Source organism: Pezoporus flaviventris, unplaced genomic scaffold (assembly GCF_033815535.1).
Source record: "Pezoporus flaviventris isolate CSIRO_AGI_PZ_B2104156 unplaced genomic scaffold, CSIRO_AGI_Pfla_v1 ptg000040l, whole genome shotgun sequence".
Taxonomy (NCBI): domain Eukaryota; kingdom Metazoa; phylum Chordata; class Aves; order Psittaciformes; family Psittacidae; genus Pezoporus; species Pezoporus flaviventris.
Window position 1 is genome coordinate 4,944,279 of NW_026892588.1, and position 25,593 is coordinate 4,969,871.

At 49.5% G+C, this 25,593-nt stretch overlaps 1 protein-coding gene across 1 annotated transcript; it reads left to right on the forward strand.

The window, feature by feature from the left end:
- Positions 1–338: 338 nt before the first annotated feature.
- BARHL2 (BarH like homeobox 2) lies at positions 339–4,377 on the forward strand. The gene is made up of 3 exons (XM_061465524.1): positions 339–1,221; positions 2,542–2,767; positions 3,285–4,377. Exons 1-3 carry the CDS (start codon positions 642–644, stop codon positions 3,595–3,597), a joined length of 1,119 nt encoding a protein of 372 aa, XP_061321508.1. The 5' UTR covers positions 339–641; the 3' UTR covers positions 3,598–4,377.
- Positions 4,378–25,593: the final 21,216 nt, after the last annotated feature.

Below are 25,593 nucleotides of genomic sequence, written 5' to 3' on the forward strand. Positions count from 1 at the left end.
ATAGGATTAATACGACGTCTTGTCACTGACACTTCCCATTATTCAGACATTCAACCAGGGAACCGTCCAGGCTGGTGATCTCGGGGGCAGAGGGATCGGATGCGGTCCGGCGACCGGGGGACTGGGGTCCGACGGGGCGGTGGCGGCGGCGGGGACGGGCGCGGGAGAAGGAGGGCGCGCCCGTCCCCCCTCCGCGCCCGTCCCCGCTGCTGATTGGCTGCCTCCCGCTCTGCGTCAGCCCCCGCTCGGCCTTCCGCCAATGGAAGCGGGCAGCGGCGGCGGCGGCAAAAGCCCGGGGTAATAATAAACGTCGGGGGGTGAGAGGGGGCCGCGGCGGCCGTGACGTCACGGGGGGAGTCGCCGCTGCCGAGAGGAGCTCGGTGGGCACGGGCGGGCGCGCCGCAGTGGCCGGTGTCCGCCCCGCTCCGCGCCCGCAACTTCCCGCAACAAAGTTAGGTAGCGGCGAACCGGCCCGGCGGCGATGTGGTGCTCGGCGGGGGCCCCGCGTTAGTGGCCGCCCGTGCCGCCGGTGCGCGGGTTGGGGTAACCCACGCTGCCCCCTCCACGCCACTGCCCTCCAACTCGGTGTGACCCCCGCGGCCGCCCGCCGGGTATGCGGGCACGGCGCTAAGCGGTCCGCCATGGAAGGGCCGAGCGGGTCCAGCTTCGGGATAGACACGATCCTGTCGGGCGGCAGCACCGGCAGCCCCGGAGTCATGAACGGAGACTTTCGCCCCCACGGCGACGGCCGGCCGGCGGATTTTAGGAGCCAGGCCACCCCGTCCCCCTGCTCGGAGATCGACACTGTGGGGACGGCGCCCTCGTCGCCCATCTCGGTGAGCATGGACCACCCAGAGCCGCACCTGGGGGTGGCGGAGAGCCTCCCGCCGCCGCCGCACCACCTCCACCTCGGCCCACACCCGCCGCCGCCGCCGCCGAGTTTGCAGCCGTCTCCCCCACAGCCACCGCCGCCCCAATTGGGCTCGGCCAGCACCGGCCCCAGGACTTCCACCTCTTCTTTTTTAATTAAGGACATTTTGGGCGACAGCAAACCGCTGGCGGCATGTGCACCTTACAGTACCAGCGTCCCCTCTCCCCATCACACCCCCAAGCAGGAGGGCAGCGCGGCCCCGGAGAGCTTCAGGCCCAAACTCGAGCAGGAAGACAGCAAAGCCAAGCTCGACAAGCGCGACGACACGCAGGGCGACATCAAATGCCACGGTGAGTACGGCCCGGCCCAGCACTGCACCGCCTCGGCAGCCCTTAAAACCCGGGCCGCGGAGCTCGGCGCATCGGCGAAACGAAAATCGGGGAGAAATGCGCGGTGGGAGCTCTCTCTCCACCGGGGCTTGTCGGTGATCCTCGCTGCCACGGGTTTGAGATCTGTAGGAAATGAAATCGCGCTTTTTTTTTTTTTTTCCACCCCTCTTCTCTCTGTAGGCCTTTCCTCTTTTGATTTAACTTCCCTGTTTTTAAGGGAATAGCCCGAGCAGTGGAAACCAGAATGTATTTATTTTTAATGCAAACGCGCATAAATGATTCTCTGGCTTTCTAAGAACCGGCGGCTCAGCTGCAGTTACTGCCTTCAGCCTTTCCATTTCTGCTCATTCGATCTAAAATAAAAATACGGAAAAAAAACCCAACAAAAACAACACACTTCCACAACAGCAAATAAAAGAAAAAAAAGACCTTTTAATTAAAAATAAAAGAATTAGAACACAATCGGCCCGCGATGGGCAAGGGAAGGTCGCAGGGCTTTGTGCGTTTTGCAAAACACCCAGGTTTTCCCAGCTCCGGGATGCAGGGTTTAATTTCTCCATTTTTTATTCCTTTTTCTAATTATGGGTTTCGTGCTGATGGGGAAGCCCCCGCCGTGCGGGGTTCGTAAATGCAAATAGCGAAGTGTGCATGGGGAAAGGAAAAGGAAGGAAGGAAAAGAGTGAGGAAAGGCAAGGCGGGAGACGGCTGTTTCCCCGCGGAGCTGCCCTCCTCGCAGGCAGCTTGGGTCAGCGACAGGCGACGGGACACATTTCTCTCATTTTGCCCCGCTGAGATATTTCTGCCGTGCTGAAGAGCAGCGAGACGCCCGGGCGCGTTACTCATTTTGCTCTTTCAGCATTAGCATAAGAGTGCCCAAACCAGATGTACAGTCTGGTCTGGCCATTTTTGTGTTCACCAACCTCCCCAGTGGGTCAATTAGGCAGATTATTGTTCTTCCTGCGGAGAAGATCAAGGAGCGCCGCAAACCCGGGCCCGAAAGGAGCCGGATTGACATATCGATTTCCCGGTATTTCGGGCCAGGGGGAAGAGGGCGAGAAAATAACGAAAATCGTGTAGTTGGCGAGCGGAGAGGGGAAATCCCGCCATCCCCTGGACGGGCTCGCAGCCGCTTTCCCCCCTCACCTCGCCGTATTTGACCATTCTCCTCCATGTCCCGGAGGAGCCCACAGGGAAGAGGGCGGCGGGGCCCGGTAACCACTGCGGGGCGGGGGGCCTAGCCGGTGTCCCGCCGGCCCTCAGCGCTCCTCTGCTCGCTCGCAGGGACAAAGGAGGAGGGAGACCGGGAAATCAGCAGCAGCCGGGACAGCCCGCCGGTGCGGGCCAAGAAGCCGCGGAAGGCGCGGACTGCTTTCTCCGACCACCAGCTCAACCAGCTGGAGCGCAGCTTCGAGCGGCAGAAATACCTGAGCGTGCAGGACCGCATGGACCTGGCCGCCGCCCTCAACCTCACCGACACGCAGGTGAAAACCTGGTACCAGAACCGGAGGTAAGGTGGGCCACGGGAGGGGGGGGGGGGGGAGCGGCCCGGGGCATTTCCGGAGAGCCAGAAATGTGGGGCCGCTCCTGCTCACGGGAGGGATGCGGGAAGAGCCGGGCGGCTGCCCCGCGCCCTCCCCGGCGGCTGGCTGGGGGGTCCGGCCTCTGTCACTGCTGCCGTAATTTTCTGTCTCATTACATACGGTTGCAGCCACCCTAATTCTGTCGCAAACCATTAGTGTCAGAGAGATGCGATCTAACCGTGTGCCGTGCTTATTAATTTGGCCGGAGTCGCCGTGTGCATGTGGCGAGGGGTGCGGGGGGGTGGGAGGTGGGCACGGCCGGGGGATCGTGTGGTGTGCGGACCCGCGGGGCCGGTGCGCCCCGCCGGGGGCCCAGTGGTGCGGGGCCGTACCGGGATGAAGAGGTCAGGGGAGGGGGCTCGCCGTTCGTGGACCCCCGCGGACCTTGGCCGGATGCCCCGTCGCGGCGCCCGCCCTGCAGCCGGCTCTTGTTCCTCCCGGCAGGACGAAGTGGAAGCGGCAGACGGCTGTGGGCCTGGAGTTGCTGGCCGAGGCCGGGAACTACTCGGCCCTGCAGAGGATGTTCCCTTCGCCCTATTTCTACCACCCCAGCCTGCTGGGCAGCATGGACAGCACGACGGCGGCCGCGGCAGCCGCGGCCATGTACAGCAGCATGTACCGGACTCCCCCCGCGCCGCACCCCCAGCTCCAGCGGCCCCTGGTGCCGCGGGTGCTGATCCACGGGCTGGGGCCCGGCGGGCAGCCGGCCCTCAACCCCCTGGCTAACCCCATGCCCGGCACCCCGCACCCCCGGTGAAGCGGCACCGCGATCCCCGCAACAAGCCCTTCCCCCCCCCGTCCCCGAACAAGCCCCAGCACCGCAGAGGAGGAAGCGAGGGGAAGCCGAGGGGCAGGAGCTTCTGCAGGCAGCCACCGGCCACCGAGGGAGGCGATCAGTCAGAGCCAGGGACTCTTGAACCGTGAACCCAGAGCCGAGCCCGTAAGTGAACGACCACACGCGGGGGAAGGCGGGCAGAGCTGCGGGGCGACCCGCCGACCACGGCTCCTGCGGAGCAGGACTTGGAGCTTGGAGAAAGAGAGGGACAGAGCAGAGGGGGAGGAGGAGATAGGAGCAAGAGGAAAGGGAGAGGGAGCCCGAGCCCGCCGGAGAGACTAAACGGCTGCGAAGGACGGAGGGAATGAGAACGGCTCGACCCCCGCCCGGCGGAGAAGATCGGGGGAACGGAGAACTTTGCACTGATTTTTCTCATGACCTTTTATTTTTCTTTTTTTTTTTTTTTTAATTGAAAAGTGGCATGCTCCCTAATACGAACAGAATTGTACAGACCGAGTGCTGAGTGCTATATCATATTTATTATATGTCGTCCAAAAAAAAAAAGAGGAAAAAAAAAATCACTTCTATACGTTAGTTTAAAACGAACGAACGTGATTCTCCCCTCTCCCTTTTCATGTCTTTTTTGATTCAGTAAAATAAATGCTTAGATGACAAAAATATAGATTTTTTTTTTTTTGTTGTGCTTAAAAAAAATAGGGAAAAAACCCGGGAAAATAAATCAAATAAACTTTATCTTTTTTTTTTTAACAACCGTGGAAATTCAAGGTAGCTAATTTTCCCCGTGACGAGAACATAAGAAATTCGGAGTAGAAAAGGCAAATGCCACTTTTTCAACTTTTCACCCTAGTCTCGCTGTTTTAGAGCCTGCGCTATATTTTAAAATCTGTATTTTAAAGGAAAAAGGAGTCTCCACCCAGGTGTTTTGCCCTTCGCCGTTATTTTGAGCACCTGGGCAGGGCAGCAGAGGGTTTGCAGGGAAGGGGCTGGCTCTGGTCACTTTCTCGGCCCCTCGGGGAGGGCGCGGCGGTGTTGTGTCTGGCTGGGGGACACGGTATCACCCCGGCAGCCGTCTCCGTACCGAGCTGGGACAGGCAGTGAGCGCCGGCCGTCGGGGTGAGTAACGAGTAAGGGAGGGAGGGAGGGCAGAGGGGTCCTGAAGGACACGAAGCCCTCCGAGACCCGCCAGCGTTTGATCTTTGTTGCTGCTCCCTTTCCCCTGGCAGGCAGGTTCCCTTCCCAGTGCCTTGCTTCCCCACGCCGGGTCCCGCGGGACGAGGGGGGGAGCGCGGGTCGGGGCTGGGGCCTGTGACCCTCCACCGGGCTCTGGGGACGGCTCCGGCCCTAGTCTTTGGAAGGGAACACCCCCCTGCGAAATTAGAAAGTTATACAGCAATTACCTATAAAACATTCATAAAGTCCCGTATTATCCTCTCCTTTGAGGGTTTGCCTCCCCCCCCCCTTCCCTTTTTTCTCTCTGTTTTTGCTCGTGGGTTCCCTTTCATTTGAGATAGAAGGGGAAAAAAAGGAAAAAAAAAAGGAAGATAGATGCCTCAGGGCACGTTTATTTTGGCTTTGCTAATTAGCGAGGGGCTTGCTGATTTCTCTGCTAATAAATTCGCATTAAAACCATATTGACCTCTGCCTTGATATAACAAAAGGGGAGCGGGTCGGGAACGCCCACCTTTTTCTCTGCCCGGGGTTGTGGCCGCTGCTGACTATTTCCCCGCGCCTCCTCCGGGCCCCCCAAATTACCCCCGATGAGAAGGAGCCGGGAGCGGGACCCCGAGTGGCCAGAGCATCCCGTCCCCTTCACCGCTGAGGTGTTCCCGGGAAACGCATTTTATCTGGGCTGGGAAGGAGGTAGGAAGTTTAGGTTCGGTTTAGGGCCCTTTCCCGGGTCTAAACGAATCCTGGGCTGCTTTCTCCCAAAAGGATACGATCCAGCTGGAAAAGCTGGTCCCGGCTCGTTGTTCTTCTCCGTGGCTGAATCGAGACTCGGTTTTGACTGTACGAACTCGTTGAAAAGTAGTGAGAATAAGGAAGGAAAGTTCACACAGAAGAGATGACTGTCCCCCAATTCCCGCCTCCTGAGTAGGGCAGGCCTGGATCAGCGGGGTGCTCGCCTGAGCAGGGGAGGGAGCTCCCGGTGCTGAGCGCAGGAGCAGGGAGCACGGCCGTTCTCAAAGCCATGTAGAACGGTGTCTAAAGCAGGGTCTGTCGGGGTAGAGGGGAGATGAACCGCGACTTTCCCTGAAACTATGTCAATATGCAACTGGAAAGCGCGGGAACAGGTCTGGAGCAGAAATCGCTCCCCTTCCCGAAAGCAGAGCTGGAAATGTAAGCACTCCATTTGTACCACTCCCCGTTTACACGGGGAAGGAGCCTACCAGAAGACAGGCTGACCGGCCAGGTCGCCTTGCAGGAAAGCGCTCCCTCCGTTGCTTGTTTAACGCCCCAGACACATGGCTGCGTGTGTCGGCGAGCCACGGCAGGACAAAGAGCTTGGCGACAGTCCGGACTACCTGGAGCCGCCTCCCCGCCGGCGCAGGACAGGGCACCAGAGGTGGTTCGGCGCCGTTGGCAGCTGTGCCTCCCCATCTGCCCCGCTCGGGTGTTGTTCCCTTTCCTCTCAAGACAAACGCTTTCGCTGTGGTCACCCCCAGACTTGGTGCCCAGCTGCTGAATTCCTTCAGTCCCGGTCTCCATACTCCGCCCTCGCCAGGGCCAGTACCTGATTTCGGCCCTGGAAGTGGATATGAAAAAAGAAACCCGTCTCTTGCCAGATGAACAGGGCTGTCGTTGCGTTAAACTGGGAAATAGTGACACCCCTCTAAAAGACCTGGTGTTGGTGATAAGCGTGGAAACAAACTGTGAGGCTGTAGACGAGCGGTGTGTAAGCGAGGGGACGCGGTCGCCAGAGGGTAGCTGCGAGTGTTTGCCCTCTTCCCGCAAGCAGGAGGGTGTCTGCGGTCCCGGTCCCGCCCGCCCTCAGCACCACGGACAGCGCCAGGAGGAGCGGGCTGGCCCGGCCCGGCTCCTCAAGGCTCCTGTCGTGCCGGTAACCTGCGTCCAGCCCGCCGGAGCTTCCCACCTTGCCCCTGGCCGGGGCCGCACCGCGGGGCTCAGGGAAGGCAGCACGGGGACCCTACCGTCCGGCCGAACTTCGTGGCTTCCTTCCCCTGCCCTCGCCTGTGATGGAGACTGAGGAGCCTGAGGCAGGCTCCCGCGGCGGAAGCGCCTCCTGACTTGTCTTTCCGCCGCCCCGGAGAAAACCCTTATGTTGGGCCAGTCCCGGGCTGTTAGGGGTCCATTCCTTCTGCCCTGAGAAGGGAGCTGTCTTCCCAGGGCTTTGTCCCGGATGTCTGAACGTTGCTCCCACTCCAGCCGGCTGGCGGCAAGCGGGACAGGGCTGATCCACTCCCGCCCGTGTCCCTCTGGACTGATACCAGCGGGACCGCGGCGGGACACAGGAGCATCTTTGCTCTTCCTGTTCCCATTTTCTCTTTGGTTTGTTTCTGCTCTGTCGTGGCTGTGTTTTGCCGGTGGGCGCGACAAGGGAGGGTCTTCGGAGAACTCCTTCTACGCTCAGACAGGTCTTAGCTACTCGTTGCAGCCTCCGGCTCCTGTCCGAGCCCTCCTGGAGGCACAGCCGCGAGTAGACTGCTCCACTGCTCTTGAATAAAGGGCTCTCTTGCGGGATGTAGCAGCAGGATCAAGTTTAATTACTACCCCCTCCCGGGGGATTAGATTGGCCTTCACTAGAGCAGAAAGTGAGAAGGGGGACTTTGCTGGGCACAGGGGTGAGCACTGCCGTTCCGAGGGTGCTTGTCCTGGTCCCGTGGTAGCAGCTGGGCGCTTCGGAAGTTAAATCCACATTCCCAGCTGAGCACCCGAGTCTGGCTCAGACGGTGCTAACCAGCAAGCAGTACCGAGTGGAGCTCCCTGCCGTACCGGTTACCCTGTCTACGTTTAGAGGGACCAACGCAGCCCGCGTGTAGCTCTCCGGCTCTGCTCATAGCTCCTACAGATTTTAGCGTTTCTTGTGCGGGTGGGCTTTTAACTTTCGTTATTTTCTCCCTTTCCAGAGTTTATCCTCCTCCAAATTCACAAGACGCTTCTGTGCGAATGCACGCTGTAAGTAGCCCTAAGTCCTTATCTCAGCCCACTGGAATGACTCGGCTCCAGCTCTGGGTATAGACTGGGTGCAGCCAGGCTGAGCTCACCTGTGGAAAGGGTAAACCCTTCCATAACGGTAGAAATATCCCCAGCTCGGGAGTGGCAGAGATGGGCTGAGAGTAACTGTTTCAGGTTGGAATTACACGGCTTTTTCACTCACTCTATTCCGTCCTGCTGCTAAGCTCACGTCTCCCGCAGGTGACACAACCGGGTTTCTTCCCCAGTAGCCGCTTTAACGAGGAGCCCCGTTTGCGGGGGAAAGGGATCACAGCGAATATGACCCTCGTCCCGCAGCAGGAGAGCCTGCTCTGTTCCGGGGACATGGCAATAACAGCCAAGGGAGCCGGAGACACCCCGGGGACCGGCGGACGCCGCTCCCCAGTGCCCACGTTTCGCGAAAAAGCCCCTGAAGTTCGTTCCTCCCTTGAACTGCTCCCGCCGTTGAAGGAGCCGTGGGGCAGCGGCGCTAGTGCCTGCCTCTGTGAGTTTCCAGCCGGAGAGCAGGTCCGGCGGAGCGCCCAGCACATCAGAACTCCGTTTCCATATTCATATGCCCTATTTTTCACAAACAGCTTCTATTAATGGAAGCGCACAAACTTAGGTCCTCAAAATTAGCGGATTTCAAAGGAGCCCAAGTGAGGCTCTCTGCGCCGCCAGCGATGGATGCGGGGCTCACAGCGACCCCCGGGCTCCCCCCGCCGCTGCCGCTCCCGACATCCCCTCCCCTCAGCCCCGGGCCGTGCTCGGGGTCCGGCCCTAGGCACGCAAAAGTTGTCCGAGATTGTCGTGTTCCCTGGTCTCTGGAAGCCATGGAGGGCGCTTTAATTGCCACATTTTCAAACCGAGGTAATGGCGGGGATGTCTCAGTAATTACCTTAATGAGATAACACCTTTCCTTCCCTGAACCTACTCATTACCGCGCTTCTTTTTCAAATTCCAACTACAAAGAGCTATACCTGTAAAAAAAAAAAAATAAAAACGGGGGGGGGGGAGAGGGAGAGGGAAGAGCTCTGACATTTGTCGGAGGTCTCATCCCCTGAAAACAAGCGCCTTACATAGATCTTTAGTGTACGAAGAGATAACTGTACCCGATTCCAGGAAAGTAGACTAAACATCTGGGGTACCTCTTAATTATTCTTGGTTGGCTTCTTTAGCTTGACCTGTAGGGATGCGAGGGTGTCAAAGTGATGAATTTTAAGATGTTGGGCTGTGAAGACGTGCAGCTGCAAGACTGATGGATTTAGGAAGGGAATGGTAACAAGGTTAGCTGCATATGAAGTGTGAATTGAGATTTTTGCAAAGAGACTGTGATTGCAGATGGGCATAATGTTGTACCCTTGCATGAAATCTTGCTATTATTGTATAATGGTCAGACAGAGTGTGAAATGACTTATTACTTTACTTTTATTCTTTAATGAAGTTGGGTAGGGAAGGAGAATTACCAGGAAATCGATAGTGGTAGTGCACAGAAACTGTATGACAGGTGCTGATACATTAAGTATTTATTTAGTTTGTTGTGTTTTTTTTTTTGTGTGTGTGCGTGTGTGCCCCCAGTTTTCTGCTATTTCCGAATGCAAACAAAACTACAAATAGTGGATCTAGACAGTGAAGAAGATGCATAGAATGAAAGGGTATTTTCTTTGCCATCCTCACGATCTGCAGTATACATGAAGTAGGTGTTTCTGTGTGGCAGTGCAGTGTATATATCTTCTGTGCTAAATATTAGTCAGAGATGTCTAGATCCAGGCTGTGCGCACACGGTTTTGAGATAGTTTTTCAGCTGTTCAATGTGTGTCTCTTTTCTAGACCTCGATGCAGGCCTGCAGTGATTTGTGGACTGTTATGACCACATGTACATGTAAAAGTGGTCTTTTCTCCAGGTTGACATGCACGTGCAAATACTTCTTGGTACCTTCAGTACTAAGCACAGGTGTCCATTTGGGTGTTTTCATTCTAAAGATACACAGGGCAACATCTGTCTCTGACTTCTGCACAGCAGTGTGTGGGTACATCCAGACATCTAGGGTGCTTTGCTGGTATCTTATCACTTCTTTCACATGCAGTCAGGGTAAAACACCTATTACCAGAATTTATGATTTGATTGTACAGCTGCAGTGGTCTTTATGAATATGCAGTGAGGAAAAGGAACTGGAGCTGCTCCCTCAGGATACTGTCCTAAAAAAGAGGGTTCCCCAGGTGGCTAACCTCAGGATGCCACCGCTGAGAACAGTTTGGCAAATCCTGCACATAGTGAGTTTCTCTCAGAGAACAGCATCTCCCTGTTTGAAAACACATGGTGGAAACACAGCTTCTTGTATGCCTTCCCCTGTGGAAGGATACAGCCCATGGCTCAAAGAGCTTTCTGAGCCAGCACCTCACCTGCAGTGCCCTCCCCAGACCTTGTCCTCAGAGCCAGCACAGCTCTTTGCTTTGAGCCTGTCTGTGAGGTTTTGCCCTATATTTTTTGTGGAATCTGGCACTGTTGTGTTTTAATCTGAGGTCAGGAAGAACAAGAAATGTGAAACAAGCTCAGGAATAATTGCATACCTCTTCTGCATTAGCATACAGGATAATAATGATGGCAGGATTGTGTGAGACAGAACACACCTGAGGCCTCATCTTTGTCCTTAAAATAGCCTTTCAGATTTCCTTTTCATATTCTTGCCTCAACATCTGAACAAGTACAGATGGGTTTTAGGCTTGAACCCTCTTCCTGCTAAGTAACACCCTCTTGTAGGGTTGTCTCCCTCCTCTGGGAGATGAAAAGGCTTCTGTGATACACAGGTTTCTTTAAAGCAGGATACTGACCCAATGCAATGCTGTCTGTGGGAGTGGCAAAAATGCACTGAGTGGCACAAGAGATCCTGCATGACACAAAAGGCCATGGAGTAGCTCCCTATCAGATTTATAGCCTGATAAGACTAGCAAGCATGTTGTAGCTTTAAATAGTGTTCCTTGTGTGAAGAAATAACAAGAATTCCTGAAAGTTTAAAGGGCTGCCTGGTAGAAGTGTTAATTCAGTTTTTAAGTGCATAGAAACATGGGGTGACACGACAGACACTCCAGTACCCCAGCAGTGTGAAAGAAATGGGCATCTTCCCTTAAACTGGTGCTTTAAAACAGGACAGAGTAATGTGGAAAATGAAGTCTGTCAAAAAGGCCTGTTTCAGGGATTTACCACTAGTAATTTGTCTGGTTCCTGTGGGTTTAAGTACCGTCACTGTCCCTATATTCAAACTATGTAGTCTTTCTGTTTTAGAAGTTGTGAAATAAGAAGCATAGAGTGGTTTATGGGGGGAAAAAAACAGCAAAGCATGTGTCTGCAATGGAGTTCCAGTATAGGTGCTGACAGCTCCAACCTTACTTCACATAAGCTTAAAAGTTCAGCAAGATTTTCTGCCTAAACCAGAGGGATGCAAGGTAAGCACGCTGGCAACTTCTTATTTATTTCACTCCTTAGCAGTCTGATTTTTTCTTCCTTTCCCCCCTTTCTCCTTTCTCTTTTTCTCTTCCCTTTTCTCCTCACCTCACTCTGCCAAGCACTCGGCAACATGCCCTGGGAAGACTGCTCACCTTCCCTCGTGACTGGTGGTGGCCATGGGCAGCCTGCCTTAACCAGCATGCTCGTGTGTGGCTTGGGCAATGCAGCACCACAGTGAAGTGAGTGCTGCAAGGCTGTGCCTCTTCCATGGAGACTAAGCTCATTACAGTACAGTATTCTAAAACACGCTTAACCTCCCCAGTCTTGGGTGTTGTATCCCAAATCTACTGCAGAGCATGGACACCCCAATTAGCACTTACAATGCACTGTTGACATTTCTCTGGGACAGCCCAACAGGAATAATTAGATGTGATATCTCATACAAAGTTTTTTTTGTTTTTTTCTTTTTCCCAGCAGAGGGTACACTACAAAATGAAAGCACCATCTATTGCAACAGCACTTGGCCAGATTTGGCTCTTATGTGTAATGTTATGTCTGTGGTGAAACTCAGCTGCCTTGGAAGCTTAAGATCTCCTGTTTGCAATGTCAACTGGTGACTGGTGAGGCTGGTCTCACCATAGTTCCAAACCCTCATCCCACAGAAAGCTGAGCAGGCTGGGTTAAGGACTGGGTAAAGCATTACTGACCGAACATCATTCTCTTGCAGATTAGCAGCGGTAGGGTTGTGTTATCATATACCCCACACCAGGAAGCCAAAAACCCTATGGAAAACCACATGTGGCAGTAAATAGAAAGGAGCTCTCTGCTGCAATGCAGCAGGCTGTCCTCTGACACTGCTGATTACAGCAATGCATTGAATTTTAAGTGTATGTCTTGAGTATTTCTACTTGGTTTTGTTACCATTTCTTGCCTACTTTCATGCATTGCAAACTGGAACTTGGAAAGAACTTGGCTGAGTGAAGAGCATATAAAAATGATAATTTTTCATGTAATAGAGATCACATCGAGATTTCCTTTGTAGTTCATAACATTTCCATTCCAAAATGCTTGGAGAACTGAAGCATACAAATAGAGAAAATCTGCAAAGTGTTGTCAGGTATTATTTATGTATTATTATTTTTTGTTGGAAAAGACATGTAAATATAAAGAATTAGAAAACGGAGCTACTAAACTAAATTATAATGGAACCCACAATGAATCTAACATGAGAATAAAAGTATAATGAGAACACATATTCTTCAGCATAAATACAAATCCTGTCTGTATGCTAAAGCCCTATTAATTGGATACTTACTACAGGGATAAATCTTTAAATGTGTAAAAAAAATCTTTCTGCTCTGTGATGAAATATAAATATCACCAGATTTATTAAAGAAAAATTCTGCTAAATGACTGCTTCTCTTACATACTAATTTATGCTTATGCTACATCTGAAAGAACTCACCCTGATGTGACTATCAGCTAAACGAAGGAAGCTGTAAAAAGAAAAGGTTTAATGTGCATTATGAGGAGTTGCTTATAACAGGCACGGCAGGTTTCGATGAAGTTTTATATTATAAAACAGAGAAAAGGTGATGGTCTCTTAAGAGACATAATACTTATCCCATGAGAGATATAATAGTTCATAATTCACCAGAGAACAAGGCTCAAGTGAGTCATATATATTTTATGGCACAATTGGGATTAATACTGTACTTCAGAGAGGCATGCATAACCCACTCTATTTATATGGAGAGATGGTTGAAAATTCACCCTTTTCCAGCACCTTCTTCTCTTACCCTTTGGCATCAAGCTGCAAGAGAATGACTTGAAAAAAAATGAGTTTGGACATTGGGTGAAAACCAGACAAGGAATCAAGGCACCGCTACAGCATCACCATTTGCCAAGAGATGCCCCAGTGCTGGCACAACAATTGGAAATGCTAATTTTCCAATGACAGCTTCCCAGAGCCCCAGAGGAAGAGGTTGGTCCTGAGCAGGAACACTTGGCTGATCTTGATCTTTTGGTGGGAATGCAGAGGATGCTGACTTCAGTATCTGCTTGCAGCCACTGTAGTTGAATGCAGTTGCCCCACATTCTCTCTGAGACATCACTGTGTCACCACTGACTGTAGCACAATGTGTTTGTTGCGGTGCTCAGGGAAAGAGGGCATCTCCGGTGGGTGCTCACCTTACTTTTGCCTGTCACAAAACATGGCACTTTGGGGTTTCTGTTCCTTTTCTATACCCCACAAACGGGGTGTTTAAGGACAATAGATGCAGCATGTGGCAGTTTGGGGGATTTCTTTACATGGTCTGAGGGATGCTGATGGAGGCCAAGGCATTGCTGGGAACTGAGATGCCTGTGCCCGTGAGACAAGACTTCACTCACACTCCGCCAATGTCAAGGATCATCACTGGTATTTAATCTCACCCATCAGCTGTTGAGAGAAAACAGCCTGGGACAAGGGATCTGATTCAGTCCTCCCTGTGCTTTTGGGGCAGGGGAAATAAAATGGCAGGACGGAGCACCTAGATGCTGGAAGGGAGGGTGTGATCTGGGGTAGCTTTGCAGAGATGCATAGGGAGGTTTGGCCAGAGAATGGTTTGCTCTCAGCAGTCTCCAGCTCTGGTCTTGCTGAGAGATGGACTTGGGCTCAGAGTGGTCTATGCTCTTTATGTCAGGGCCAAACAAGCTGAAACAGGAGACCCTGGCACCTTAGTGGACATGTCACCTGCATGTGGAGAGATGGGACACCTTACACTGGGCTTTGTGTTTGGTTTTGTCTAGCTCTGTGTCCTGTGGATTTAAGCTGCTGGCTTCCCATACTAACCAATCTCTCTGTCATGGGATGGAGTGTGCAAGGATGTCCGAGGCAGTCTGGGAGCCTGTGCTCTCTGGAGGGGGGGGGGCATGGGGGTACTGGAAAGCAGCAGCAGCACCTCTGGGACACAAGAGAGCTGGCTGAGGGCTGGCTGAGGGGATCTGAGCCTCCTGCACTGCTTTATCTTTGTTTTGTTTTGTTTTTTCCCCCTTCCTCATGTAGTAAAGGGCTTGAGATTGAGCCCAGGCTCCCAGGACTGCATTTTTCCTTTTGTTCTGTAGAGGTCATAGCAGATAGTACCTGAGGGGAAGGGGTTGCTTGCCTCATTTCAAAGACCTCTGTGAACGAGTGGCTCCTGCTTCCCACTACTTCTGGGGAGGAGCGTGAGTACCCAAACAGTTGGGCTCACCCTTGGCACCACAAGCCTTCCCTTGCTCCAGAGCGGGCAGCTTGGACAGATCAGCAAGATCAATAGTTAAATCTACTGCTTTTTGATCTGCTGAACTCGAAAGGTCTCATTGCCTCTTCTATTGCTCTCAGTTTGATTTAAAATAACTGACTCAATCACATAGGTATTGGCATCTTTCAGGCATTTCTTTCCTGGCAAAGTGCAGGGAGTTTGTGAGCTTTTTTAAACTAGCCTGGAGGGGCTTATTCACTAAAACTTGGATCTCTGGTGAAAAGCTCACTGTAGCTCTTAAAAAGAGATTAAAAAATACTTCCTTCATGATCCTGCACATATAGTGGTAAGTAAGGGCTTTGAGCTACCAGGATTGGAGAGGTATCTTTTGTCATAAAGAACTACTGTATGTATATAATAATGGTATGCTTAAATGATACATAACCACCATTTTCCAAGTACTCTTAGCAGAAAGCATTTTATACCACATGGTTGTTTTATTGTGCACATTACTCGTGATTGTTACAAACCCTTGCCAATGAATGACAAATTTACATACACATCATGTCAGCCGGCAATATTTTGCAGCCTTAATTGCTTTAGCTTCAGGCATTCTGTGTCAAAATAGAGTGTTTTACGTCCTGCAAGTTGCTCTGCTTCTTTGCAACAGTTAAATTATTCTGTAATTTGCCTGTTTTCCTTCTAATGCATTGTCCATTAAGTCATTTAATAATTTATAGTATAAAACGTATGATGCAACCTTAAACAGCGTTTAAAACTATACTGAGGTGTTCCAGTCGAAAGGATGAAAATCTTAGAATGCATTTGTTTAAAACATTTTTCTAATAGCTTTTTGCCTGCTGTAAGGACAACTTTACCTGTATTTATATGGCTGAGTTTGGCTGGTGAAGTCCAAGGCTGTGATTCCTGAGCAGAGCAGCCGACATGGAGAGGAGGCACAGGGGGATGAGCTGTCAGCAGTCCTGCTGTGGCAGGAGCCAGCTGTGGAGCTGATGTTGCAAATGCTTCTGTACACTCACCATCCCTTACTCATGTGGATACCCTTTAATAGCGGAACAGCCCTCGTGACACCAGAGTGTGAGTAAAGTCTGGGTTTTCATGTGTTGCAGAAGTCCTTTCACATTTGCCACCGAGCTCCCAGTGAGAACAAGAGGTAACCAAGAGCTGTAATTAAACCCAGAATGGCAAAGCATCTTCTACCCATCCACTTCTACCCTTTCACCACTCCAGCCTGCTGTGTGTTTGTTGTGCAGTCTCCCAGGACTTTGTGTTAGAACAAAAACAAGCATCCAAACTGTGTGGCCAACCCAAACTAATACACATGCAGTGTTCTCTCTGCTAGACAAAAGCCTGGTCTGGAGGTGGTTGCTCTCTCTGCTCAGTGACTGGGTTGACAGTGATCTCCTTTTGGTTATTTCCTTTTGGAGAAGGTCTCAGATCAGACAGCTCTGAGCTGTTGCCATGTTTCATCTGGTGTGTCAGGGATGGAGGAACTGGAAGTGATTTCCAGGTTCTTTCCAAGTGATTTCCTAGGAGGAAAAAAACCACTTAAGGCATTTTTTTTAGCAGAGGAGGAAAGTGTTCCTGGTCATGAGAGGACAGGGGTGTCCACAGCCCAGACATTGAGTGTTGCTAATTCAGTACTTATTTAGCATATCTGTATATGCAGTGAGTGGCGCAGATACAACTCCTTCTTTTGGGTTGAGGAACAGTTATGATCGCTTTTGTTGTGCACTTTTCTGGGGAAAATCACTGACAGAGAAGGTTTTTAGCTACCTGAAGGTCTCTGACAGAGTTCCTTGCTGTGCAGCTGCAAATACAGCTTAAGAGCTTTAAGAGTTACGAGGCTTTGGTACAGCCTTGGTGCTCACTAGCAGTGTCTCTCTGTTCCTTCTATTATTTTCTCTTGGTTTTTTTCTTTGTCCCAGGATCCTTCTCTCCCAGTACATCAGCAAAAGGATGTAGGACATACTACAGGTACACAGACAGAAGCACTACTCGCTTGTGGATTGTGCGTGCTCAGTTCTCTGGGTACAACACAATATTTGTTAAGACTAATTGTGAAGTGAGAGGGTCATGTTCATTGAGATGGTGTGGGTGGGACCAGCCTGGGAAGGGTCCTCCCCTGGGCCCTACAGCCCCTATAGCCTATGGGTGAGGACAGCACCCAGATGATTCCTCACCTGTGACCTGGGGGTGGCTGCATTTCATACACATGTTCAGAAGCAAAGACAGTGATGGGAAAGTGAAGAAGCAGAGCTGCTGACTTCCATTAGCTACTGCATGTTTGCGTAACACCTCCCTCTCTGCTTCAGTGGTTATTGTCCCACTGGGAAGCAGATTCATCCCTTGTGAGAAACCATGAGTGCTGATTGCCAGGAAATGACCAACAGGCAAAGGAATATATATGGTCTGGGGTGCTCAGGACTGTTTTCTTCTAGATTCACTTAGAACCCAGGGCTAGAAGGCTGATGTAAGCGTGAGTCCAGACCTGCACCATGGCAAGCATTTGAGATGTCTGCTTTGTCTCCCTGTGTTGAATGGAAGGTGAATAGACATTACAACTTCACCCAGCCATTGTGCACTATTTCTAGTGGCTTTGTACTCGTAATGTCTCAGCCAGAGAAGGTTTATGTTGTTGTCTTCTGGTTTCTGTGATGCTGAAAGGGTGTCTCTGAGCAAGATGTGCTGGTGACTGGCTGGCTGGTGCTCTCTCCCTTGTCTTCAGACTGTGCCTCTTCTGAGGGTTTTGATCTCTGTGCCCTGACAGATGTCTTTGCTTCTGTTTGTTCCAGTCCTGTGAGAGCTAGACCCTGATTTGGTAGTTTATCCAACTTACAAACTTCCCTAAGGCCAGGAAACCACATAGGTATAAACTAATTTTAATATATTCCTAATAAGAAAACCCTGATGGGCGGCTCTTCCAAGAATATACTTTGCCCAATCAGGGCTCCACACCCCATTTGCTAAGGGAACAGAAGGAGAAATCTGCTGATTTGCTACTGAGGCTCTCCATTCCCATTTTCATGTTCAGGTTTCTGTCTTTCCCACCCCTGAAGTGCCCAATTTGGCTTGAATACATTTTGAATTATAACAAATATCCCGATACTCACACCCCATGAATGAGGGCAGAAGGCAGGGGGCAACTCGTGGCTATGTTCCTGTTCTGGATTTAATTTTTCATTGATAATTAGACTCTCAAAGCCACCTGATATTTTTGACCAGCGGGAAACAAAGGCCCACTGATTGACTCCAGGGATAGATGCAAGCAGTCCCCACTGTGCTCGCGCAGCAGCTTCACAAAGACTCAAAACAAGAGCTGTGGCAAATTGGCTCATCCTGCAAGTTTCAACTGGCCCGTGGTGTACAAGTAGTAAATTGAGAGCTGATATTCCTGAGAATTATTTATTAGCAAAACCCAGTGTCTCGCTCCCCTCGTAGTTATCCTTTGCAAACAGCTTTTTACCAGTTTGGATGAGCAATCTGCAGCACTTCATTATTTTTCTTTTATTCAGGTAATTATTAAAAGACAACCGATCTCTGTTCAGGCTGGCAGCGGACTGCATCTGTACCCAGCTGGGCTGATACCTTAACAGTTGGGCATTATGTGTTTAATTGTATAAAAAGCTAATGGGATGTATTTGCAGAAATTTATTGCAATGCAAACAATAAAAGATTATTATTTCGAAATTCGTTTCTGGCACTTTTTGTGTTGTTAAAATTCTAAATAAAGGTGTCATGGTGACAGTTTCTAGTGGAGTGACCAGTTGTAAGCATTTAGTACAAAAAAGGTGTGAAAATACTAGGCTGAGACCAGTTAGCGGAAATCAGTGTTATACATGCTGAGACCTGCGGTGTTAAACCAAATCTGAGTAAGTCGTGGAAGGGGATTGATAACTCTTATTGTTCCATCTCTTTCTTTCTTTTTAAATAAACCCCCACATGTTGACGTACAGGAAGATAAAATCATGGCTGTTTCATTAGCTATATTTTCCCCAGCAGCACTTCTCTTAGGTAAGTTGAAAACAAGCTGCCACTTCTGGGGAATAATAAAGCTTCTTGCCTGCATTGTGGCAATTCTGTATGAAGAGTATTTATTTGAAGAGTTTATTTATAGAGAATAAATATTATTTTTTGCAATAATATAAACAGCAAATAATGTCTTTGGTTGTGAGGCTGTTCTTTGCTGAAAACAGGGGTTTCTATGAGTGTGCGGTGAGAGCATGCCTGTCAACATTCTAGACATGTTGATAGAGATGAGGTCATTGGTACTGATGAATGTCTTGCAGAAAGTGGTTGCTTCCTTCCCCAAGGGGAATCTTCGCTGTGGAGTATGGAGGGTTTATGAGGGAGGGTCTTCTCTAGGCAAGAGACACTGAGTGAGTTCCTCTTGGGTTGATTAGAGCTCGGTGTGGGTGACAGGGCTAGGTCAGGAAGCAGAGGTCCTGCAAAGCTTTTTCTTACTAAGCTCAGAAGAAGTTAGGCAGCAAGCAAATGAGCAGTTCAGAGGGAAGCTGCAGAAGAAATGTCCACCCAAGGGCAGCGCTTCTGGCCTTGCTCCAGCAATGCACTTGGAAGTCAAGCAGGGATAACTCCTTCTCTCCAGGGTCCTTGGGATGTGAAGGCCCCTGTCAGAGAGAATGAAGCTGTCTGTGCTGGCCAGTGTAAAGTCCCACTAATGTGAGAGGCAGAGCCAAGGCACTGCTGATGCAACCCCCATCCTGCTGCTGTACTTGTTCCCATCCCAGAGCTCAGCACACATCTCCTGTGCTTGGTGTATTGGAGAGACTCGGAGATTTGGAGTTGTGTCCTCACTTGGTTGAATATTCATAACTCCCAGTGAAAAGCACCTCTAAATTGTGTCCACAGCTTGAGTTTGTGGAAATATTTATTTTCTCTTTCAGGCTGCCTCCTAGAGTCTTTTTGCCTGTAATTTTAACAGGAAGCTGAAATAAACCTTTAGTAGGTCACTCTAGAGCTGATAAGAGCCACAGGTTGGTCAGTATCAGCTCCTGAGGCTGGGTTGACCAAATCAGGGACCAGCCAACAGCCTGTGGATGTTATCCAACATTTGCATCCCATTCAGGATGATGGGAGCAAATGCTCCCCACAGGCATGCTGCCACTCTTCTGCAACCAGAAGGTAAATTTAGGCTATCCTTATGGGGCCTTGTGCAGTGCTTATACCGAGATGGCTGCATGACACATGACAGTGAGACCACACAGGTATTGTGTCTGCAGTCCCCCAGCAGCATTGTTTTATCCTTTCAGCCTTGGACAAAACAACACAATTACAGGAACTAAAGCTGCTGTCTTTGATGATGAGAAATTCTTTTGCAGCCTTGATTTTGAATACATCTGAACATGTTGCCTTCAAGATGTAGGCAGAAACGAGCTATGCATTTAACTGGAGCAGTTGTGTATTCTGTTGGTGTCACTCAAATAAAGGGAAGCTTGGTGAATTAAATGCACCTATTTAATAGTGAAAAAGAAGTACCTCACCCTGATTTTCCAGTCCTGTTTGCACTGGGGTGAAGCTAGACCCTCGGCAAGCTGGAAGGTCTCAGCTCCCTGCCACAGGAAGAGATGTGATGTCCTGCGAGGCAAGGAGAGCCCAGTCTGTCTTTTCCCATCAAATCCCATCTGGCTGGCTCTGCCACGCAGATCTCCCTGCAATATCCCATAGGTGCTCATCTCCCACTCAGGAAACCCACTGTCAGCAAAGCCTTTCTGCAGCTGTGGGGCCCACTGAGTCCTTAGGCACTTGGTCTTGTACTCATGATTTGTGTCTTTAATACAGTCAGCCACCAATTTGTTGGCTCTATAAAAATAATGGCCAAGTTGTTTCCACCAACTGAATTCCCATGGGATGGATTTGGCCCCACACATGAGATGTGTATGGATTTAGTCTGGGCTGGGCACTGCTATGGTCCTTCTCCAGTATAAAGAAATGTGGATCCTTGTTTCCTCCTAGATAGAAATAGTTTCCTCCTAGACTGGTCTGTGTTTCTGGTAAAGAAAGGAATCAGGTTTATACAGTTCAAAGTAGCTGTACAGACATCAATCCTTTGAGGACAATTAATGGCAAAATATACAGGGCATATGGGCCCTGACTGTGTCATTTGCTGAATAGATTCAACCTCCTCAAAGTGGAAAACTGCCCTGATTTGACAGTGTAAAGAAATGATATACAAAAGGAAGAGCAGTTGTGATCCAGTTGTCAGAGAGACTTGAAATTAATGTTGAACATTTGAATCGGAGTGAAGTGAAATATCTCAGGCACGTAATCTGCTCATTAAAAATGCCACTTTCTGATGGTGAAAACTGAAAACTTCAGATAGACAAATATAACAAAATGAAAGGATAAAACAGTTTTGGATTTCTTTTATAAAGTTAAAGGTTCTGATTTTTAAAATCTGAGGGTCATTTTTTGACACCGAATGCGGCTAAAGACAACTGAATCAGTCATAAGCACGAAATAGTGTGTATTTCTTCTTGTTACGAAACTCGAATGCCTTTTTTCCCCATATCAGCTCAAAAGGAAAGGTTATTTTTCCAGTCTAGCCACCAAACTGAGGATTCCATTATTTGCATCCCTCCGGTTGTAAGACATTCCAATATTTATCTTGCTGCCGCTGCTGCTGGAAACACAAGAATTATCTGCTGATCTGGTAGGGAAACAGAATTAGAAACAAACCCCTGAACATGTAGGTCCATTATTTCCATTCCACAATAATTATGCAGTGTGTTAAACAATGTGTACTTCCATCTAATGCAAAGCCTGCTACCTGCAAATACACCATTACCATAATACCTCTCTGGTTAGACAGACGGTGAGGCTATGATTATGCAGAGTGTTTGGAGAACTGTATGTATAAAATTATTCTCGAGAAGAAGAAGAAAGTGGGGGGGGGAAGCCCACCCCGAAGTAAAAAGCTAAGCCAGCACATTATCTAATTCTCAATGTAAAATAATGCAGGAGTGAGGAAGATGAACATCTGATTTGTCACATCTGATACGCTAATGTTTTATCCAAAAGGAAGAACACATTGTAACATGCTCATTCATCTGCATAAACACCACCTGGCCCTTTACAGGCACCTACTTAAGTAACAAAAGTTAATGGCAGCCCATTTGTAGCCGTTTCCCTGGTAGAGATGGGTTGTTTTCATTCTAAAGTAAGGTATTTACACAAGGAGCAGCCTCCCTCGAAGCATTTGCTTCTGAAACCTCATCCTCAGCAGCTAAAAATTAAAGCAATTTCAAACAAATGTTAGAAAATGGTATTTAAAGCCTGTACTGAGCACACTCTCACACATACACATATGCACACACGCATAATGCACGTCTAAACACATGCAAACGCGCACACAGTTTTTAATCCCTGGCCATCCACGGCTGTGGAGACACACCAGAGGACTGTAATGCAAATCTATATTTATACCCAAAAGTGCTACTCTGGTCATGATCTAAATAACAGCTAGATATGGTTTCTAATGTATGGCTGGGGATGAAACAGATTTGTTGCTTGTTATTTTTTTTCTAACTGGAGCATCGTGGTGGCATGCTTCAGTAAACATGCCTTTGTGCTACATTACACATATGTGCATATCATCACTTTGCTTCAGACTAAAATAAAACCTGGGCACCCAATTCACTCAGACGCTGTGTACCAGCTCTGCTGCAAATTTAGGCAAGAAGGTGTGAAAGCCAAAATAAATAGGTGAATTATGCAGCTATGAATCATTCTGCAACACACCCCCCCTTGAAGTGCGTAGTGCTGCTCCAGCTTCAGTGGCAGCAGCATTAGGAGAAGCCCTGCAGGAGGTGCAACAGGACCTGGGCTCTGGGTAGGGTGAGATTGGGCCAGATGATCTCCAGCAGCACTTTGCAGCCAAAATTGTCCTCTGGCTCTGTGTGCATGTGGCCTTTGGCTGAAGAAGGCTCTTCCCCAGCTCCAGGGTGTTGCTGGAACTCTTGGGTGATGGTGGCTGTTTCCAGTTATGTGGTAGGGTGAACCAGTTGTGGGGCTGGTTGGCCTGAGATGGCATCTCTGGGAGGAGGAAGGCTGGATGTTTTTACAACGACCAACTCATTCTTGACCAGGGACTTCAGGCATCTGGAGACTGTGGCTGGTGCATTGGTGTGGGTCCATGTGCACGTTTTGCCTCAGGTGTTAAGCTGGGGGCTTTGGAGAAGACTGGGAAAGAAACTTGGAGAGCTGGATCCTCAAACCCTTCACTGGGAGGAAAAGTGTGCTGCCAAGGGTAGGACCCTTAAACCAAGGTAAGCTTGTATCAGGGCCCTGAGGACCCTAACAGGTCTTTATGTCCCTGACTGGCCCACCTAGGGTTCCCACTCTCACAGGTCTAGGAGCTGCATCTCAACTCTCTTCATGGGAAAGCTGTAATACAGAGCTCCCTGCTTGTGCCCAGGCAACCCACTGGCTCATAACTAATACTGTGTGAAGCTGCAGATGTGAAGCTGCAAGGGTTAAACAGTAAGGTTATCCCAGGGGGTGGGTGCCTTGGGTGAGCCAGGTAGGAGCTTTTAGCAGTTAAAGAAGATAAATGGACTTGATCAGCAGTCAGTCTTAAATGCTCCTGAATCAGCTTGCCATTTTCCCTTGCCACCTCAGGGGTCATGATGCCTGTTAATGGCTACAGGACAGGAATGCACCACCGTGCAATTTGCCTTCCAGGTGTGATTGTGCAGTTTTCCTCTGTGGACAAACTCAGAAGGCTGTAAAGAGCTGGTAGCTACTGATAATCCTTCTCTGGGTGGGATTTCCAAGGTAATGGCTCTCTGTCATCTCCCTTGTGTTTGTGGGAGAAGCCATCTACCATTCCCCTAGCTCAGCATTAGCAGCAACCTTTTATTTTCTGTCAGTACTGCCTCAAACAGTGCTTTTAAGAGCCCTTTTTTTTTGTTAGCGCATGTGCATCTAAAAAGACTCCATAAGAATCAGTGTAGGTCTTCTGTATAACTATGGGGTCTACGCATAGCAGGAGACAGAAGCAGAAGGAAAGAGAAAGAAGGGAAAACAAGTGGGTTCAAGCCTGATACCAAGAACCCCAACTCCACTAATCAGAAAGCTGCCAGGTGTAACTGTCCTCCTTTTACTTCTATGAGAAAGTGAAGTTCTCTTTCTCTCACACACCCTCTCACTCTTTCTCTTTCCCTGATGCTCTCAGAGATGTTTGTCTTTGGTCAGTTGTCATTGCTGTAAGTTTCTTTAAGTTGTAAGTGACCAATCATCCCAATATTGTGGGACTCCTTCATCTAAAGAGCTCCTGCAGATACAGTCCCTGTTTAAGTAAACTGGGAGTCACTAGATTAACAAAAGGCTGGCTGAAGATATCTTTTGGTTTGTGATAGGAAATCTTGTTTTACCAGCAACTGTTTTTAAAGAATCCTATAACAAAATATGTAAGTCTGTACATTCGTGTTCCTGTATTTTATTGTCTGTCAAATAAGACTCTGAATTGAAGAATATGGTGATATGTGCATGTGTCTCATTGGTAATTTGGCCTTTAGCCTGTATCATTGCTACCCTCAACCCTAGAGATCCCAAAACAGCAGGTGCCACTTGAACTAATTTCCCCAAATCAGTTTAATTTTTATGCTCTCTCTGTGTGTACATGGGCTCTTGGTCGCATGCCGGAGCCCTGTGAGCGGCAAAAGGGGCACTGCTATCATTATTCCCTCTGCATACCATGACGGAAAGAAAGGCTGTTGCGCGAAGTGCCATTGTACATGTGCAGAGGGGCTTAAGCTGAGTCCAGTGTACATCATAGCTACGTGTATATTTGAAATAAAAATCTCCCTGTTAGCCCAGTCTGTTGAAGAAAGGAGAATGTCAAGAGAATACTTATCTTTTCTTTGCCTGCGAGGGAAAACAGGTCTGAGATCAATGGGAGTCCTCAAAGGGAAGTTGAGAGGGTCCCTTTAAGAGTAATCAATGTTCTGGGTTTTTTTCCAAGGGGAAAATAGTTTTCTGTTTGCCTTTTTTCTTTTTCCAAAGAAATGCCATTAGCTCTTTCACTGCTTTGTTGTTAATGCTATGTATTATCAGTAATTACTATTCCTACTGTAACAGAGTGTCCACAGCACTTTACAGAGGAGCCGCATAGTTCCTGCCCCAGAAAGTCACCTTGTCTGTCTCTGGAAGGAGGGAGAGAGGCTGCTGTGTTGGCTAAGCAGAGGGCAGGGATTCCAGAGGATATTCCAGGTGGAGCAGGGCAGGAAGAGTGACTATGTAATGAGGATTAATCCTGTCTCTTGGTGGAGGGGGACTCGGGCTTCATAGTAGCACCTTTGGGCACTGGCAGGCAGAGGCAGTCTGCTGCAAAGGTCTAACAAGCAGAGAGCTGACCAATGCTGGGGGAAAGAAGGTGGCCACATCCAGTGCTCCCTCTGCATCTTTAAGTGCCAGGTATCTGGGGTCATCAAGGCACATCAGGGTTTCTGTGTCCCCACTCACCTGTGTGCCTTTTGAAATCTTCCTACTGAAGCTGTAAATGCAACCATGGAATTATAGAATCAATCATGTTGGAAAAGACCTTTAAGATCTTCAACTGCTCAGCACTGTCAAGGCCACCACTAACCCATGTCACTAAGGGCCTCTTCTACACCGTTTGTGAATGCTTCCAGGGTTGGTGATTCCACCACTTCCCTGAGCAGCCTGTTCCCATGTCTCCTGAGAGCCTCAGCTAAAACCTGTGGTGTGCAGCCTCTTCCTGGTGAGCATGGCACTGTGATATGCTTTCCCTCTCTACAGATCCTAGGCTATATGCCATCTTCTTTCTCTCCTGTCCATATTACCCATGTACAGCTTAACACATCAGGCTGGGACAGAAAACTCTCTCCCAGCTTCGTAGATGTAGTTTTGGACTCAACAACTGCTGCCTTTACCAACTGTAAGACTGAAGCACTCACAAAGCCCAGCTTTTAACCAGAGCTGGGCAGAGACTGCAGTGCCCTGAGCTGTAGCTGAGTGCTGGGCACACCTAGGGGGGCGGTTGAATGAACATTGAGCCTCACCTAGAAATAAGCAGCTTCATTTGTGTGCACTCATGCATGCAGATATGGATGCATGCTTACGCAGTGGAGTTTA

Coding starts and splice junctions, on each gene's coding strand:
- BARHL2 (XM_061465524.1), top strand. CDS start 642: ATGGAAGGGCCGAGCGGGTCCAGCTTCGGGATAGACACGATCCTGTCG. Junction 1,222..2,541: donor GGGCGACATCAAATGCCACG/GTGAGTACGGCC, acceptor GCTCGCTCGCAG/GGACAAAGGAGGAGGGAGAC. Junction 2,768..3,284: donor ACCTGGTACCAGAACCGGAG/GTAAGGTGGGCC, acceptor TCCTCCCGGCAG/GACGAAGTGGAAGCGGCAGA.